This window comes from Tamandua tetradactyla, chromosome 11, assembly GCF_023851605.1.
Source record: "Tamandua tetradactyla isolate mTamTet1 chromosome 11, mTamTet1.pri, whole genome shotgun sequence".
In the NCBI taxonomy this organism is placed as follows: Eukaryota; Metazoa; Chordata; class Mammalia; order Pilosa; family Myrmecophagidae; genus Tamandua; species Tamandua tetradactyla.
The window spans coordinates 77,998,495-78,016,312 of record NC_135337.1 but is presented as its reverse complement, the minus strand read 5'-3'; the positions used below and the strand labels follow the sequence as shown (position 1 = coordinate 78,016,312).

At 56.3% G+C, this 17,818-nt stretch overlaps 1 protein-coding gene across 1 annotated transcript in view; it reads left to right on the top strand.

Moving 5' to 3' along the window:
- The window catches only part of PIAS4 (protein inhibitor of activated STAT 4), a 29,630-nt gene that overhangs the window by 10,046 nt on the left and 1,766 nt on the right, over positions 1–17,818 (top strand). Inside the window, exons 3-10 of the mRNA XM_077121141.1 lie at positions 6,549–6,633; positions 9,913–9,954; positions 10,633–10,723; positions 10,861–10,989; positions 11,112–11,217; positions 14,193–14,266; positions 14,573–14,733; positions 17,357–17,487. Coding sequence (XP_076977256.1) covers positions 6,549–6,633; positions 9,913–9,954; positions 10,633–10,723; positions 10,861–10,989; positions 11,112–11,217; positions 14,193–14,266; positions 14,573–14,733; positions 17,357–17,487 — 819 coding nt within the window. The remainder of the gene's footprint in view (positions 1–6,548; positions 6,634–9,912; positions 9,955–10,632; positions 10,724–10,860; positions 10,990–11,111; positions 11,218–14,192; positions 14,267–14,572; positions 14,734–17,356; positions 17,488–17,818) is intronic.

The following is a 17,818-nucleotide window of genomic DNA, read 5'->3' as shown; positions in this document are numbered from 1 at the left end:
CTGATGTCATTTCTTAATTTGTACTTTTTCTCACTTAACACCCGGGCCTGGGGCTTGCGGGTCCACTGCAGCATCCTCAGGCTGGGGCGGGACATTGCAGGTGGAGGGTACAGCATCATTGTGTGACCAGAGGCCCAGGGCTGGGGCCTGCAGGGGCTGTGGGGAGCAGCAGGGAAGTGGTGTTCCCTCAGCCCTTCTACTCTGTGACCATTTTATCCTGACAACCGTCTGCATTAGTTCTGAGGATGGAGGTAGAACCCCACTTCCTTAGACCAGAGCTCCCGCATGGGGCTAGTGGTACCACCTACATCCAGCCTGACTGGATCACCATGGGCCTCTCTTTGCCGAGTGTTTGCTGTCCCATTGCCTCTGCCTGGTTGGGGTTCTTGCCCCATTTCCCCATCTTCTCCAGGGTCCCACCTTCCCTCCCACCATCCCTTAGACCCTGACTCCCCACTGTCCTGACTCAATGTGGGGGAGCCGGTTAGGGCCCTAGCTTGATGGCCCAGGGTCCCTGATGGCAGAAGCTGCAGCTGGCTGCTGGTAGGGGGTGAAGGGGTGCTGAGGCCTCCCAGGCAGGTCCTGGCCAGGCAGTGGGGCTGTGCCCAGGCCTGCAGACAGACAGCAGGACCAGGAGTCAGGGTATTTGGGGATGGGGGTGGGCACCAGCCTGGAAAGGGTCCCTGGTCCATCTCCATTGTCCAATTGCTGGAGCAATGGCTGTCCTGGGCCTGGCATGGGGCTTCGGGGGACAGGAAGCTGCCAGCAAACCAGCTTTAGGCCAGTGAGATGAAAACCATCCCATTTAGTTGAGTCTTTCAACCTCTTTTTTGTTCTTTTTGTCTAAACTTTTATAAAATCACATGTTCATCCTACAAGTTACATGCTAACAGCAAAGAAGCCAACCTGTTTACTCCGCTCAAAGCTGGCCCCACTTAGCGGTTCGGGGTCCCGCTTGCCTTCTCTCTGCGTGTGCAGTTGGACGAAGCTGGCTGCATCCTGACTGCTGCTTTGTTCCCCGCCTTCCACGCCTTTGCATTTCTGAGGCCACCCGGCTCCCAGTGCACATGGATGGACGGGGCCCCTTGGTGATGTCCCTCATCGGGCCCAAGGGCTGAGACTGCATTTCACGAGTCCACTCGTCCCTTCTTGAATTCCAGGTGCCCAGAGCAGGGGTCCCTCCCTTTAGTCCTGGGGGAAGGGACCCTGGGTGTGGCTTCCCTGTGGCCTGAATGAGTCCCTTGTCCCAGCAGGTTTGCCTTGGCCAGCTGACTCTGGAGGAGCCAGGACGGGAAGTTCTTCCGACCCAGCCACTAGGGATTCCTGAGCCGGGTAGCACTGGAAGGGCTTGGCTCTCTTTGCCCATTTGCTGATTTAGCTGTTATCCTCGTTCGGCTTGCATAAAGAACATTTTAAGGCTGACCCTCTCACAAAGCATTTAATCTGGTTTTTAAAATTTTTTAGTTTGAAATAATGTCAAACTTATAAGAAAGCAGCAAACATAATAATGGATAACTCCCATACACCCCCACGCCAATACCCAGATGGACCAGGTTTTAGAATTTTGCCATATTTATTCTATCGTTCATTCTTTCTATCCATCCATCCTTATGTGTATCTACTTTGTGAACATTTAAGAGTTTTATGTATCATACCCCTTTACCATTGAAGCCTGCCATGTACATTTCCTAAGACAAGGATATTCACTTATGTAGCCACCTTAAGTGCAGTTATCAAGTTTGAGAAATGTGATGAGGATGTAAAGTATACACAGAGAACTCCTGTACACCCCCACCCACATACCCAGATGGACCAAGTTTTACCAGATTCCAGTTTTCTCGGTTGTCCCAGTAAGGTCCTTTTGGGCTTTTTCTCTTCTGTGAGTAGATCCAGTCTAGAAGTTCATGCCTTGGTCTAGCATTTGGTGCCTATTTGTAGATGTAGCTGCCATCTTGGGCTGCCATGTTCCAGGCAGGAGCAAAGCAGAGAAGCGACCAAAAAAGGGAAAGAAATCTGGACACAGCGTCAGTTCGTAGATATGGTTTTTGAAAAAAATCAAGCAGGGAGGCAATCAGGGAAGGCTCCATGCCAGTGGCATCCATGCAGAGACTGAGATGACGCCAGGAAGGTGCTTGGGGACTGACTGTTTTAGAAGAGGACCTGGCGCATGCACAGACCCCGAGGCAGGTTGTGTTTGGTGGTTGAGGAACTCGAGTTGCTACTGTGGGATTAAGGCCACCAAGTCCCACCCCTGGAGTGGGGCAGCCCACCAAGGCCTGGGCAGAGTCAGCTTGGAGGAGAGCGGTGGGCCGGGGAAGGTTCACAGCTTTTACTTGGGGAGAGGAGGAGGAGGGGCACGCTGGCCCTGTGGGACAGGCAGTGATGGGACAGAGGAGGGCCTCAGGTACTGGGTGTGTTGTGAAAGCAGTGCCCACAGGATGGCCTGATGGATACGATGGGGGGGGGGGGTGGCAGGAAAGAGAGAGGGGGAGGCAAGGACACCTCCCAAATTTTGGCCCCAAACAGCTGAAAGGATGGCTGTCCATGATGGGGAAGGCCCGGGTTTGGGGGAGACCTCACAACCCTCTCCTGATGACATGGGCTATGCCATGTCTCTGAGTTGTGAAGGCCGCTTAGCTTTTTGGGGGGGACTGTGGCACAGCAGAAGTTCAGAGTGCAAACTCTTTACCACTGGCCCCCTGCAGGGTGGTGCAACTCGATACTCTCCTAGAATTGGGGGAGGAGTCTAGGATTCCTGTTTTTTGACCTGTTTTTGAGCTGTGTCTGCCACAGGTGCAGGATGGCTGAGGGTGGGCACGAAAGCCCTGAAGCCAGCTTCCTACTAGCCAGCTGGGGGGCTCCTGTGCAACCTTCTGGGGATCTGCACTCCTCCCCATTCCTAGGAGAGCCCTGCGGGGGTGGGGTGGGGATATTTTTGATCCCCCACCCTACCTTTGCAGTCTAGCTCAGATGTCAGCTCCTGAGAGGCTTCCCCGCTCCCCCATCACCAGCCAAATAATTGCTCCCTGAGCACCTTGGGCAGGTCTCGGCATGTCTACAGGTCACCTCTGTGGGCTCCCCTCTCCCCAATTAGGCATGCTTCCTCAAGGGGCCTGCCAGGACTCCACAGCCTGCCATCGCCAGGGACCAGCAGGCTCTCAGCAAACAAAGACGGCTGCAGGGTAGCGATGGCAGCCGCTGCTTTGACCCATCACGGGACCAGACCTTCCCTGCAATGTCTGAGGAAACTGGGAGAGGACATGGGCTGGGGGGCTTCACCCTCACTGATGTTCTGGTTCCGGGCTTGGCAAACAGGAGCCCAAGGGCCAAATCCCCCTGCTGCCTCTTTTGGTAAACAGAGTACTGTTGTGCCCAGCCACATGTGCTTGTTTGTCTGTGACTGCTCTTGCACGGGGAAGGACAAGGTAGACTCGTCAGGGCAGGGTGCCCACAAAGTAAATTAGTTACACTCAGACACTTGGTAGGACACATGGGCTGGTTTCTGTTCTCAAGGTTCTTGGTATAAAGCAAGACTCCTTCCTGCCTGTCCCCAGTCACTCAGGCCACAGCTGTGGCAGGTTCTCATGCCTCTTCCCAGAGATGCTTCTGGGGCACATATAAGCCCGTGCATATTGGTGCGGCCTGCTCTCTTTCCTCAGATTACACAGATACAAGCGTAGCATGCAGGCCGCCATACACCTGTGTTCTTCAACACGGCGTGCAGGGTCCACCTCGGCACCCGAAGAGCTTCATGGTTCTTCATTGTCCGTGGTCATGTCTGTCTAATACTCCATCGTATGAAGTCCTGGGATGTAGTTAACTGGCCCACTGGAATGGCCTTCGGTTGTTAACCAATTTGGGCTGATAGGACCACCCTGAGTGGTGTGTGTGAGTGTACTCGTGCCTGTGCCGCCATGCGCACATGGGTGTATGTGTGGTGTGTGTGAGTGTGCATATGCCTACGCTGACACGCACATGTGGCTGCATGGTGTTTGTGAGAGTGCATGTGCCTGTGCCGTTGTGTGTGTGTGTCTCTCTCTGTGGTGTATGTGTGTGAGTGATGTGCTGTGCCACCATGCAGGTATAAGGCTATATCTGGACTTGTCGGAGCTTAAATACAGGGGCTGCTGCCCTTGGTTGTCTTGTGATGTGGAGAACTGGTTGCTAGATTCCTTTCCCTAGGGGTTTCCACTCTTTGCAGCCACACCATCATCCCTTTTCATCCAACCTTATTTCCATTCCCCCAATCAAATCACTTCTCAGGGTAATATTTAAGAATGTTAAGTTGAGGCATGAGTTAAATACAATGAAATACACAGATTTTAAGTGAACAGTCTGAGTGTTAACAAATAAATGTGTTCTAATAACCCATCCCCCTTCAGAACAACATTTCCACCGCAGAAAAGTTCCCTTGTGCTCCTTCCGGGTCAGTCCTAGTCTCCCCCACCCTCACTGAGGCGACCATTGTTCTGATTTCTATCACCATAGATTAGTTTTGCTTGTTCTAGAACATGATGCGAAGGCACATGCAAAATGTCCTCCTTTCTGTCTGGCTCCTTTCCCACAATGTGATGATTTCGAGGTCCTGCAATATGGTTGTGCAAGTGAGAGGCTGCACTTTTGTTCAGACAGGCTGCTGCTTGTTTGCCCGTTCTTCTGTGGACAGACATGTGAGTCCATCAGTAAACTGGCCATCAGTATTCTCCCACAAATCTTGTTGTAGACACTTTTCCATTTGTCTTGGGGTAAATACTTAGTGGAACAGTTGAGTTACAGGGCAGGCGCACACCCACTGGGGTAGAAGCTGCCCAGTGGTTCTCTAAAGTGGTTGGAACACCAGCGTAGGCCCCCACCAGCAGCGGTGTGAGCCCACCTGCTCCCTGTCTTCGCGGGCACTTGGCACTTTCCATCTTTCTGCTTTGGTATTCTTTTGGGTGTGTAGAAGTTTTAAGCCAACCTTGCATCCTGGGACAAGCTCCACTTGACCACGATGTGGTGTCCTTTCTGTATTTCACGGGGTTGGATTGGTTCTTATTTTGTTGAGGGTTTCTATGTGTATGTTAATGGGGGATGTTTATCTGTAATTTTGTTTTCTTGATGTCGTTATCAGGTTTTAGTGTCAGGAGTATGGTGGCCTCCGAAGAATAAGACCTACTTTTCCTTCCCCTATTTCCTGAAAGAGTCTATGTAAAGCTTCTCTGTTTTTTTCCTAAAATGTTTGTTAGAATTCACTAGATCTGAAATTTTCTTTCTGGGAAAATGTTTCATTGCAGATTCAATTTTTTTCAATGGATGTAGAGCTGTTGAAATTGTTTTTCGTTTACGTAATTTGCATCTTTAGCAGAATCCATCCGTTTGGTCTGAGTAGCTGATTTACCAGCCTGAAGCTGCTCATCTCATCCCCCTGTTGAACGCAGAGTCTCTGGGATCTGTGGTGGTGTCTCCTGACGCTACTGGTGTTGGGAATTTATGTTTTTGTGTGGTCTTCTTATTATTCAGTATAGCTGGTATTTATCAGCCAACAAACTTCAGGCTCTATTTTCTCTGTTGTTTGTTTCGTAAGATTTCCTTTTTTGTTTTTATTATTTCCTTCCTTCTAGTAACTTAGACTTGAATTTGCCCTTTTCTTTCTAGCTTCTATTGGAAGAAGTTTAAACCACTCATTTTGCTTTTTGTTCTTTTTTATAAGCACTTAAAGCCATAACTTTCCCTTTGAGCGCTGTGTTAACTGCCTCCCGCCACCTTTGGCGTGCTGTATTTCATCGTTTGGTGGGAAGTGTCTTCCGGTTGTCCTCGTGGCTCTCAGTGCAGTGGCAGTTGTAGGAGGAGAGCCCAGCCCTTTAACCGCCCTGGCCTCAGCCCCCACACAGCTGTCTGCCCGCTCTGCAGTCGCTTTGGCGCTTCCCCTCCCCCAGCGGCCCCCTCAGACCCCCCCATCCCTTTCCTGGGGCCCTGCAGCAGGGACTGGGTCCTTCCTTGGGACTCCTGTTCTTTTCCTTTGGGGGTTCGTTCTTGGTCCACTTCACCTCCTAGGCCCGTGAGGCCCCAAGGCCAAGCCCCGGCCACCTGCACTGAGCAGGACCAACCGAGCTGCCTCCAGAGGGGCAGGGAGTCTGGATGGCAGTCGTCAGGGGCGTCACAGACCAGAGCGAGCGGGCGCAGGAAAGCGAAGTGGCGGCACCAGGCTGCACAGCGCATGGGGCTGGGCGGGTGCCTCGGCTCACCCATGTTGCAGGGGGCCTGGCGGGGTGGGCAAGTTTAGCCCGCTTCCTAAGGGTGTGAGCTGGGAAGGAGGTGGAGAGGCCCGACCCCTGAACCCCAGGTCCGTGAGCCGCCCCCGGAAGGGGTATGGGATGGGCTGGTTCCTCCGCCCCCTCCTCCCTGGGTGCCCCCGTCCCGGCCTCACATCCGATGGGCCCAGGCAGGGCTGGGCTTCCCGCTTCCTATGTCCGGATCTGAGGAGGGGACAGGCCGGTAGCTATAGAAATGGCTGCAGTCAGCGCGTTCTCAGGGGGCCAGACGGAACCTGACTCTGTGCTCGTCTTCAGTTCCGCAGAACAACGAAAAGCTGCAGGAGAGTCCATGCATTTTCGCGCTGACACCGAGACAGGTGGAGCTGATTCGAAACTCCAGGTAAGCTGGGACCTCGCCCTCCCCCCAAGGGTCGGTGGCCCATCCTACAGGGGTATGTTATGCTTGTCTCCGAGAGGTCGGACCACAGGGCGGGGGTGGTGGTGTGTTGAGTCCTGAGAACCTGTCTCAAGCCCTGCTGCACATGCCTGGCCTCTGGCTCATGGGGTGCTTGTGGCTGTGCTGGCCACCTAACTCCCCCCGCGGGGCAGGGATTCTCCACTATGGCACAGTAGACCTTGGGGCCGGATGGTGAGGGAAGTCTGGGGCATGGGCATATGCCAGGTCCCCCCTCCTCACCCCTGGTCATGACAACCACATGTATTGCCATCCATACCTCAGTGTGTCCTCAGGGCAGAGTCTCCCTAGCAAGGACCCCCAATCCATATAACAGCTACAACCCAGCTTCTCGAATGTGAGCAGTGCTAGCTGAAGCTGCCCCCTGGCCCCAGGCACATCAGAAGTTGCCCTGCACACAGGAACCCTCAGTGCCCCTCAGCAGCTCCAGAGCTTTCCAGAGGGAGGCACGAGGCACTTGGGGTGGGGTGTCTGCCTCGTTACCAGGGAGTAGTCAGCAGAGCTGGCATTGAGCCCATGTCTGACCCTACATCCTGTGCCCCACTGTGACCCCTAAGGGGACGTGGCCCGGACCCATGACCAGTGGGGCTCTGATTTCAGAATGGTGGCCCAGACCATGCACTCAGCTTGTGCAACCCCAGACAGGTGATCAGAGCTTTCCCCGCCCAGTTTTCCTCATCCTTAAACCTGTGCATGTCGAGAGGATCAAAATGGTTCTGGTTCAGAGTGCTCAGTGCCCGCAGCAACTGTTGAAGCCAGCCTGGGCTGTTCCTGGGGCCCCCAAGAGCCTTCCCTTCCAACCTCAGCTTTCCTCTGCGCTGCCCCCTAGCATCGTTCCTCCCAGTAGCCCCTACGTACTGATTATTTAGATTAACTAAAAAATCATGTCCTGTCAGATTTACTAAATAGCATAGGGCGGGCTGAACCAACTCCACGGTTGGGCAGGCTGTCCTTTCCTTTAGACAGGCTTGCCTGTCTGCCTACCTTTTGTCTTTCTGGCCTCTGGCCTTCAGTGGTTTGGTCCTGTCTTTACACAGCCCCTGCACATTCCTTTCTATTTTTAAAAATTGCTGTTTTACCTTGGGGGAATGGTGAGAAAGTAGGAAAATTCACCTTCCCCACGTTGAGAATTCCTGATATTCTCACAAGCAGTGGGGACAACCAAAGCAACAGGCTGAGCCCTCAGTCTTGGGGTTTGTTCATATAAAATTTATCCACGCAAAGGATAGGCTAAGCCTACTTAAAATTAGGCCTAAGAGTCACCCCCAGAGAGCCTCGTTTGTGCTCAGATGTGGCCTCTCCCTCTCAGCCAACACGACAAGCAAACTCACCGCCCTCCCCCTCTCTCTCTACGTGGGACATGACTTCCGGGGGTGTGGGCCTTCCTGGCAGCGTGGGACAGAAATCCTAGAATGAGCTGGGACTCAGCATCAAGGGATTGAGAAAACCTTCTTGACCAAAAGGGGGAAGAGAGGAATGAGACAAAATGTCTATGGCTGAGGTATTTCAGACAGAGTCGAGAGGTTATCCTGGAGGTTATCCTTACCCATTATATAGATATCACCTTTTTAGTTAAGGTGTAATGGAGAGGCTGGAGGGAATTGCCTGAAAATGTAGAGCTGTGTTCCAATAGCCATGTTTCTTGAAGATGATTGTATAACAATATAGCTTTCATAGTGTGACTGTGTGATTGTGTGATTGTAAAACCTTGTGTCTGAGGCTCCTTTAATCTACGGTATGGACAGACGAGTAAAACATATGGATTAAAAATAAATAAATAATAGGGGGAACAAATGTTAAAATAAATTTAGTAGATTGAAATGCTAGTGATCAATGAAAGGGAGGGGTGGGGGTATGGTATGTATGAATTTTTTTTCTGTTTTCTTTTTCTGAATTGATACAAATGTTCTAAGAAATGATCGTAATGATGAGTATACAACTATGTGACAAAAAAAGAATGTTCATATTCTATTTTGATTGGTTTTATTAATAAAAATTTAAAGAAATAATAGGGGGAAATTGCTACTTTATTCACGTAGCCACAAGATTTGCTCTTTTTAAAATGTGTGTAATTCAGGGGCGTTTACTGTATTCACAAAGTTGTGCAACCAGTACTACCAGACAAATTCGTCCCCCCCAAAAGTAAGCCCTGTCCCCACCTCCCCTAGCCCCTGACCACCACGAATTTACTTCCTCTCTCTCTGAATTTGCCTCTTCCAGACGTTTCTTACCAGTGGGTTCATGTAATACCTGTCCTTTTGTGTCCTGCTTCCCATCCTCAAGGCTCACCCATGTCCTAGTGTGCATCAGGGCTTCGTTCCTTTTCACAGCTGCATCAGCGCCCCATCGTTTGGGTGGATTGTGTTTTGTCTCTGCAGTCAGCCCCCTGAGTGGGGGGCTGGGTGATGAACACTTGTCTGCGGGTTTTTGTGTGGGCACTGGGCATAGCCATCAGTCCTCCCGCATTTGTTTCTTGTTAAAGCCTACCCTGAGGGGCTCCCCCGGGCTCCCTGCTGGGTGAAGTAGCTGGTTGGCAATAGCTTGTGTGTTTATAACTCCCTTCACTCAGAGAGCCCACCTAGGTGCACGTGGATGTGGGCGCCGTGCTGCTTCCTCTTCATCCTGGTGCTTTTGTGACTGATGGGTGTTTTCCAAGGAGGCAGGCCCCTTTCCAGTGGCTCCTCAGATACTCCTCTCACCAAGCCTGCACAAAAAGTGCCCTGGGCCTTAATTTCCACGGCTGAGAGGACAGGCACCTTATCTGGCTGATCCCCACATCCACCTGCTTGGACTGAGGCTGAGCCCTGGCTGCCATCTTGGGGGAAAGTGAGGCTGGAGAGACTCCTCAGGCTTGTACCCCACAGTGGGGATGGGGCCAAGCTGGCAGCCTAGGGTGCCACGGCCAGCTCCAGCCAGACAGCATCATGGCCAGTGGGTGCTGCCTGCTTGTTGGTGCTTTGCTCTCTGTCTTAGGAAGGCGACAGACCTGGCTGGGGGCTATTCCCTCCTGCACTCACACCTTGGCTGCCACCAGCACAGATAAGAATGTTCTGTGTGGCACCCTTGGGCCTCCGGTTGCAAAGGACAGTTGCGTATAGTCCCTGGGCCCACCTGGGAGAGGCCCTCAGTGCCTCTGGCCACAGTGGTCCACGTGGCTTCGGGGAGCTCACCCTCCTCACTGGTCTCTCTCCTTGACTTCCACAGGGAGCTCCAGCCTGGAGTTAAAGCCGTGCAGGTCGTCCTAAGGTAAGCTGAAGTGTGCCCTTGGCCCATGGCCACCTCTGCCTGCCACTGCAAGTGACCCCACACTGCCTTCATCCCCATCACCCAGGACCACAGAGTAGCCCAGGACTCTCCCCACCCCAGACCCAGGAACCAGCTCCTGGGCTGTCCCTCACAGAAGTCTTGGGGGTACCTTGGGCTCCCCAGCTACAGGCAGAGCCCCAGCCTCTCTTCTTGTCCTGCCATCTGCCTTCTCTGGTGCGCTTGCACCTCCATCCCCAGCCATGCAGCCTGGAGGTCCACATCTCCTAGGAGTTCCCGTGTCCATGCCAGCATCAGCCACTTCTCATGCCCCCCACTACCCCTGTCACCACCTGCCTGGACCTATGCAGTCACCTCTTTCCTCGTCCCCCAGCTTCCACCCTCACCCTCCACAGTCTGAGTCAGAGCCCCTGCCTCCTCTGCCCGTAGCCCATCGGGCCCCCACCTCTCGCAGAGTAAAAGCCTGTGTCCTCCCCGTGGCCACCAGGCCCTGCATGACCCATCCCGTGCCCAGTCCATCAGCATAATATGAGGCCTTTCCTCTGCAACCTGCCCGGAGACCAGTCCCTTCTCCCTGGCTCTGCCCTTTCCCCCATACTCTGTCGCTGCTTCTGTGCCCAGAGCCCTCCCGGCTCTCACAGCTCTCCCTCATCCTTGTAGAATCTGTTACTCAGATGCCAGCTGCCCCCAGGAGGACCAGTACCCACCCAACATTGCCGTGAAGGTCAACCACAGCTACTGCTCAGTCCCGGTGAGCCACCCATCCGCCGTGGGGGGCAGGAGGAGTGAATTGGGGTGGGGGTCAGTTTTGTTTGAGAACCTGCTGTGGCACTCCCCGGCTGGCAAGGCGGCCTCAGGCTGGGAGCGTGACTCGCGTGTCTGTCCCAGGGCTATTACCCCTCGAACAAGCCTGGAGTGGAGCCTAAGAGGCCCTGCCGCCCCATCAACCTCACCCACCTCATGTACCTGTCCTCGGCCACTAACCGCATCACTGTCACCTGGGGGAATTACGGCAAGGTGAGTGGGCCCCAGTGCTGTTTGCCTGCCTGTCCAGCCTCCCACCTTCCCTCCTGCCTGCCCAGCCTCCCATCCTTCCAGCCTCCCTCCAGGCCTGGCCCAACGCCCCTTTCTGTCCGCAGAGTTACTCTGTGGCCTTGTACTTGGTGCGGCAACTGACCTCCTCGGAGCTGCTGCAGAGGTTGAAAACCATTGGCATCAAGCACCCAGAGCTGTGCAAAGCATTGAGTAAGTGGGCAGGAGGCAGGGCCAGCCTTGGTGGGCTGTGGGTGGGCCCAGGTCCCACCTGGGGATGGGCAAGAGCACCAGGCCCTCTGGCCAGCCTGCGGCCGAGGCCTAGAATTTGCTCCAGAACAAGCCACTTCCCCCTCAGTTCTTGGGAGCAGCTTCAGTGCACAAGGGCCTGTCATCTGTGGTGCAGCTCTGTTTGGATGTGGGCTGCCCGGGGACCCAGCTAGGGGTACCCTGGGCACCGCTGGTCAAGCCCACCCTCACCCTCCACCCTCACCCTCCACGCTGCTTGATACCGGGCAGCACCTTTTTGGTATCAAGGGGCTCGGAGGACAGGAGATCTCCCTGGGAGGAGCCACGCGATGGGGACTGTGGGTGCAGAGGCCCGAGGTTGGGGCGAGCGTGGATGGGGTGTCAGAGGGCCCGGGGGCAGGCCGGCCTGGGCAGAGCGGCAGGGGCGCAGGCTGCTGGAGTCAGGGCTGCCATTGTCCAGGGACAGGCCTCTTCCAGTGAAGGGTGGGGAACCATGGGGAAGCCTGGGGGTAATGGAGGCCCGAGCAGCCATTCTGGCTGCAGCTGTGCAGAGTAGGGCCACGTGGGAGCAAAGCGGTGGCAGGGGTGGTGTCAAGGTGGGAATGTATTTCACTTCTAACAACCAAATGGTCCTTATGCAAGAGTTGCCTGGCATATAGTTAGTGCTCAGAGTCTCCCTTGGGTTCTTCACAAGAATGGGGGGTAGGAGCAGGGACAGTGCTGGGCCTTCCCTTTTGTCCCAAGACGGAGTGTTTCCAGGGAAACCAGGTGGCTCAAGTGCCTGCCAGGTGGGGCCCAGGTCAGCCCCCTGAGGGATGTTGGCCAGGGATGGGGGGCTCTCTGGCTCCCTCTCCCTCCTGGCCCCTGCCTGGCTGCCTTCCATGGGTGCATCGTCACAGGATGTTATCTACCTCCTGCTGGAGTGGCCTCGGGCTGAGGTCCCGCCCACGTGTCCCTCTCACCTACCCATACCCCCAGAGCTCTCCCATGGGGTCCTTGCTTCCCAGTGCCCTAAGGGAGGACTGAGGCACAGGGGTCCAGGCTCAGTGAACTCCCAGGCTTCCGGCTCCCGCGCCCACCTGCCAGCGCCCTGCAGGACGGAGGGGAGGCACTGCCCACACCAGTCTGCTTACAGACCTCCCTGTGGCTGGACAGGCGAGTGGTATGGAGGCGGCCATGTGGGCCAGTGCTGGGAGCAGGGCTGTCTCAGTTCCAGCAAGCCTTAAGGTGGGGAGGTGTCTGTTCGGGGCTGGGATTCAGTCCCCTTGACCCACAAGGAGCTAGGACCCGCAGCCTCCAGCTCCACACAGTTGAGGCCTAGAGTCCCCGAGGCCCCTTCCAGCGCCAGGTGGTCAGGCGTCCTCTCAGAAGCCAGCCCCCAGCGAAGCCCCAGCCAGCACCGGCCTCGGCATCTTTGCGGCTGGGTTTCTCTTTGGGTACCACCAGGAAATCCTGTTCTCTGTCTTAGTTGAGCCTTTCCTGTTACACCCGCTTTCTTTCCACACGGGAAAATGAGCAAGATATTTTTTAAAACCAGTTCAGCTGCCTAGTGTCCTCTTGACTGGCCAAGGCCTCTGGGTTGGCCGTTCACACTCATCAGCCAGAAAGAGGAACCAAGGGTTGGAAGTTCACTGAGGCACGAATGACTGGCACAGCCTCCTCTGGGAGGAGGCTGGATTGCAGGGGGCCCTGGAGGAGGGGTATGCGGGCCCCAGGGGACTGTCTCCCCTCTCCCAGACAGTGGCTCATTCTGCCCACAGGCAGGTTCACACAGCCCACCCCGCCTGGCCCTGCCCCGCGTGGCCCTGTTTACCCCGCCTTTCTCACACGGCCCACCCACCCCGCCTGCCCTTCCCGGCCCTGTCCACACGTCTCCATCCATCTACCTGCTCCTGCAGCCTGGTCCCCTCAGCCACCATACGTGGCCCGGAGTGCTGCAGATCTCTGTGGAGGTCTTGGATGCTTGCTGTGTGCCTTACCCCATCCCCTCGGGGAGGGTGAACCGATGAGGCAGGCCTGCATCTGGGTCCTTTCCTGTCCATCCCTGTGGTCCATGGCTGCTCCAGGCCACACCAGTTCCCGAGTTCCCACAGGCAGCTTCCCACCTTCCCTCCCAGGGCCCTCACTAGGGCTCCCCCGGAACCCAGAGGAGCCCCACAAACCTGTGTTCCCTCCTACTTGCCCATATGGCTGCTCGATGGCACATGAGGTTTGGTGGCTCGTCCCCACACTCTGAGAACAGAGCATGCGGGGAAGCCATGGGAGGAGCTGGAGTTTTCCCAGCCTTTGGGGTTTGTAGTGGAGAAGAGACTGCATCTCCCTCTCGCCCCTTCGCGTCTGTTGTGAACGTCTCTCGGTGACATGTGCACCTCAGCGGTCCTGTCTTTCCTCTGATCATAGGTGTTGCTTCGTCATGCAAGCAGGATATGCTCATGTAGGATGAAACTGCCCCCAGACAGCGCTGGGGGTGGGGGCGGGGCGGTGGGAAGGCTTCTGCTCTCTGCTGTGTTAGGGGCTGTGACACGGTCTGGGCGTGTGAGTCTCTGCTGTGTTCCCAGTGGATTCCTCAGCTGCTGCCTGAGCCTTTCCAGAAATATCTGTGGGTCCCGATAAGCCATGTGGGCCACCCTCTTATGGGGTGTTGGCGGGCCCTGTGGGTGCTGCCAGATTGTCAGAAGTCACCAGTTCTGCCCACGTTTTCACAGAGAAGTCCCTTGGAGCCTGGGCCTGAGGTGGCCTGTCCTGGGGAAGTTACCTCCTGTGTTGGGAGATGGATGTCAGGGCGCCATATGGGCTCTTTCCCCCTTGGCAATACCAGCATGGTGACGGCGCCCACCCGAGACAGCCGTGAGCACCCAAAGGTGGCCAGAGCTCGAGGGTGGTGGCCCCCTTCACCGCTGCCCGCCGTCCCCTCTAACGTGCCTGTTCCTCCTCTGCAGTCAAGGAGAAGCTGCGCCTGGACCCTGACAGTGAGATCGCCACCACCGGTGTACGGGTCTCTCTCATCTGCCCTGTAAGTTGGGGGACCCCATCCCCAGGGGCATGCGGACCCCTCCCCTTGGCCATTCTCCACCACGCCAGCCCCGTTGTCCTCTGTCCTCCCTGAACCGCCTGTAGATCCAAGAGGTCCCCTTTCTAGCTGGGCTTCCATCACCACCCGGTCATTCTGAGGGACTGCTCCCGGGCCTCTCTGTGTCACCAAGGGCAGGGCTGGGCCGGGCCGTGGGCCTCCTCAGCATCCCCAGTGCCAGGCACATGTAGGCAGTGGCAGCGAGGGCAGGGCCGCCGGCATCCTGGTCACGTCTGCCCCCCTCCCCAGCTGGTGAAGATGCGGCTCTCTGTTCCCTGCCGGGCGGAGACCTGTGCCCACCTACAGTGCTTCGATGCAGTCTTCTACCTCCAGATGAACGAGAAGAAGCCCACCTGGATGTGCCCAGTGTGTGACAAACCAGCCCCCTATGACCAGCTCATCATCGATGGGTGAGTGGCCTGTTGGCCAAGCACTGGTTTTGAGCCCCTGTGCTGTGTGCTCGACTGCACTGGGCTTAGCCCTGTCGTGGAGTGAGGAACAGAGCCAGGCAGCCTCTGCATCACCTGTGGAGTCTGGCTATGTGGAGACTGAATGGCCCAGCCGGCCTGTACTAGGCACAGCAGCTAGGAGGTTCGTGGGTGGGTGTGAATCACAGAGCTTGGAATGTCGAGGTTTTAAAAGAGGCAGCTTCTTTCCTGCAGGCCTTATCAGTGCCTTCACCATGCTGGAGGCAGTGGGAGAGGTACAGAGGTGGGCTTGGGGTCTCAGTTCCCACCCTATAAATGGGGTCAGAAGAGCCCCAGGCCACCCAAAGTAAACATAGCCTTAGTTCACTCTACAGAGAAATGCGAAAAGGCGGCCTTTCCCCAAAGTTCTGGTCACAGTCCACTCATGCTTCTGTTGGTGGCGTCTTTGTGCCGGCCAGGCCAGCCTCACACCATGGGACAGGGGGAGAAATCCTTTCTCCCCGAAAGGAAAACACATCTCAGGTGTTAAGTTTCCAGAAACTGAATTCTGCCATCTGCAGCACCTGACATAGCCCCTGCCAGGAGCTGGCCACGCCCGCCCACTGTCGCCAAGCAACCTGTGTACTGGGAGGGAAGGTCGCGGCTCAGCCAGGAGCTGTCCCTTGCCCAGGATAGCTGCCAGCCCCATCTTTCGTCCCATGGGGCTGTGGAGAGAGCTAGCTGAAGTGTCCTGCAGCACCAGGCCCCCTGCGTCTGGTTGCTGTAGGGAAGAAAGGGGCCTTCTCACTTAGAGGCTAAGCCTGGGCCTGCAGCTGGAACCTCACATCGCTCCTAGGTCTGCGCCCAGACGGCTGCATGCAGGGGCTCGCCAGCCTTCAAGGGCTGGAGCTCTTATCACTCCACTTCACAGGGGAAGCCGAAGCGCAGGGACAGCCTCCTGCCCCGAATTTCCTAGCTCACAGATGACCAGGTGCTGCCTGCTCTGAACCTGGGCCCTTCCCAGAAGGGGCGAACCTCTGCCCCCAGCTGTGAGGCTTTGGGTGGGATGAAGAAGCCCTAGAGTCAGGCACGTGGGATGGGCCTGAATGACTGCTTTGTTCCCTGCCTTGCAGCTGTGTGGCGGCCTGCCTCCACCCCCACCCCCCCACCAGGCCAGAGCAGGCCGTTCAGTGCTGGGCAGCAGCAGTGGCGGTTCTGACAGCTTGAAAGGCAGGGGGCCTGGGGCCTGTTCCAGACAGGCTTGGAACAACTAGGGGGGCTTCCAGGAGGAGGGATTCTTGGGTCATGTATAATCTCACATGAGCTCTGCTCCCTTTCTGCTCCTACCTTGAATTGGGTAATCTAGGGTCCCCAGAAGCACTCAACCCCAGACCTTTCTTTCAGGGGGGATGCACACAGCGTGCAGGCCTGGAACTGATGCGACAGGTGTTGAAGTAGGGTTTTGGAGGGTGGGTAGGAGTTTCCCAAGAGGGGAAGCATGTGGCAGGCAGAAGAGCTTGGTTTCCACCCAGGGGACCTCTGGCTTTGGGGTTTTAAGGATAGAAAAGAGACCTCTGGTGGGGCTGGGGGCTGACAGGTGGGAGGGAGCTGAACCAGACAGGCAAAGGTACCATGCTGTGCCAAGTGTGGTGGGCCGTGGCCCCCCGGGAACCAGTGCCACTGTGCTGTCCAGTAGACCCCAAGGATCTGCTGCACACAGACGTAGTCACCCAGTGGCAGGGAAAGCACCTGTTTACTCCTGTTGGGACCATAGGCACTGCACCTGTCTTAATCCATGGAGGGGCAAATTGAGGCGGGAGTTCTGGGCCAGTTGCCCACAGTGCTGGGGCAGAGAACCCAGGCCTGCTCTGGCTTGGCCTTTGTAGTGACAGTGAGCGAGACCAGCCAGGCTCTGTAGCTGCACCTTTCAGTCCATCTGGGGAGCATCTGTAAAAAGGGCTGATGGGTCCCAGGGCAGAGCACATCACCCAGAGCCTGGCCCCCAGTGGGTGCTGCTGTTCGTAGGATGGGATGCTTTCAGGTGAGACATGGCCTCTTTACTGCTCCTGGCTCTGCCCTGGGGCTGGAGCTCACCAGCCTCCCCTCCAAGCCTCCCTGGTTTCATCTGCCGGGTAGGCAGCACCCTTGGATGTCCCTGTCCCGGGGTCATGGGAACCACTTGGGCTTCTCCCCGCTGGGCCTCGTGCTGGCTGTGGCCCCTCGGACGTCAGATTTCTGTTCTGTGAAAATAAGAGCAGAAAATCCAGACGGGAGGGTGGAAGGAGAAGCACTAGGGGGGCACCTGTTCTCCAGGCTTGTGAACAGCCAACTGGGCAAGGGATGTTACTGGCCATGACCACCCCCTTTCAGTCTCTCAGAGCCATTTGGAGACTCTCAAGGTGTGCAAAGTGTTCCAGGCCATGAGGGTGTGGGGGGTAGGGGCCAGCCCTGCCTCGTATCTTGTGTGCGTGTGTGCAGACGTGTGTGTGCGTGTGTGCTTGAAGCTGGTTCTGCAGCTGGATGTTGCTAACTGCAGGTCTCTGTCTGAGCTTCACTGTGATTCCTCGAGGTTGGAGGAGGTTGGGAGTGGGTGGGACTCAGCCTCGCCCCCGGCTCACCCTCCCAGGCTCCTCTCCAAGATCCTGAGCGAGTGCGAGGACGCTGACGAGATCGAGTTCCTGGCTGATGGCTCGTGGTGCCCGGTCCGCACCGAGAAGGAGAGGAGCTGTAGCCCACAGTGCCCTGTCCTCGTTCTTGGTGAGCATGCCTGGGCACGGCGGCCACCTACCCAAGGGTCATTCCTGGTCCCCATCTGCTGTTCCCCGGGACTCAGGCCTTCTCCCCGCAGGCTGCCCCGGTGTTCTGCATCTGACTGAATCTGTGCCCTGTGGTTCGGTGTGTTTGTTGACTCGTCATCATCCGTGTGGGGACGGGCTCACTGGGAGCGTGGCTGCTGCCTGGGGTGGGTCGGACCTCATGGGGGCTGGCTCTTGGGGGCTTTATTGAGCACCGGCTGTGTGCTAGGCCGGGACAGCTGAGGCGGTGCAGGCGGGGCGGGCCCTCCCCTTCACCACAGTGTCCTGAGGCC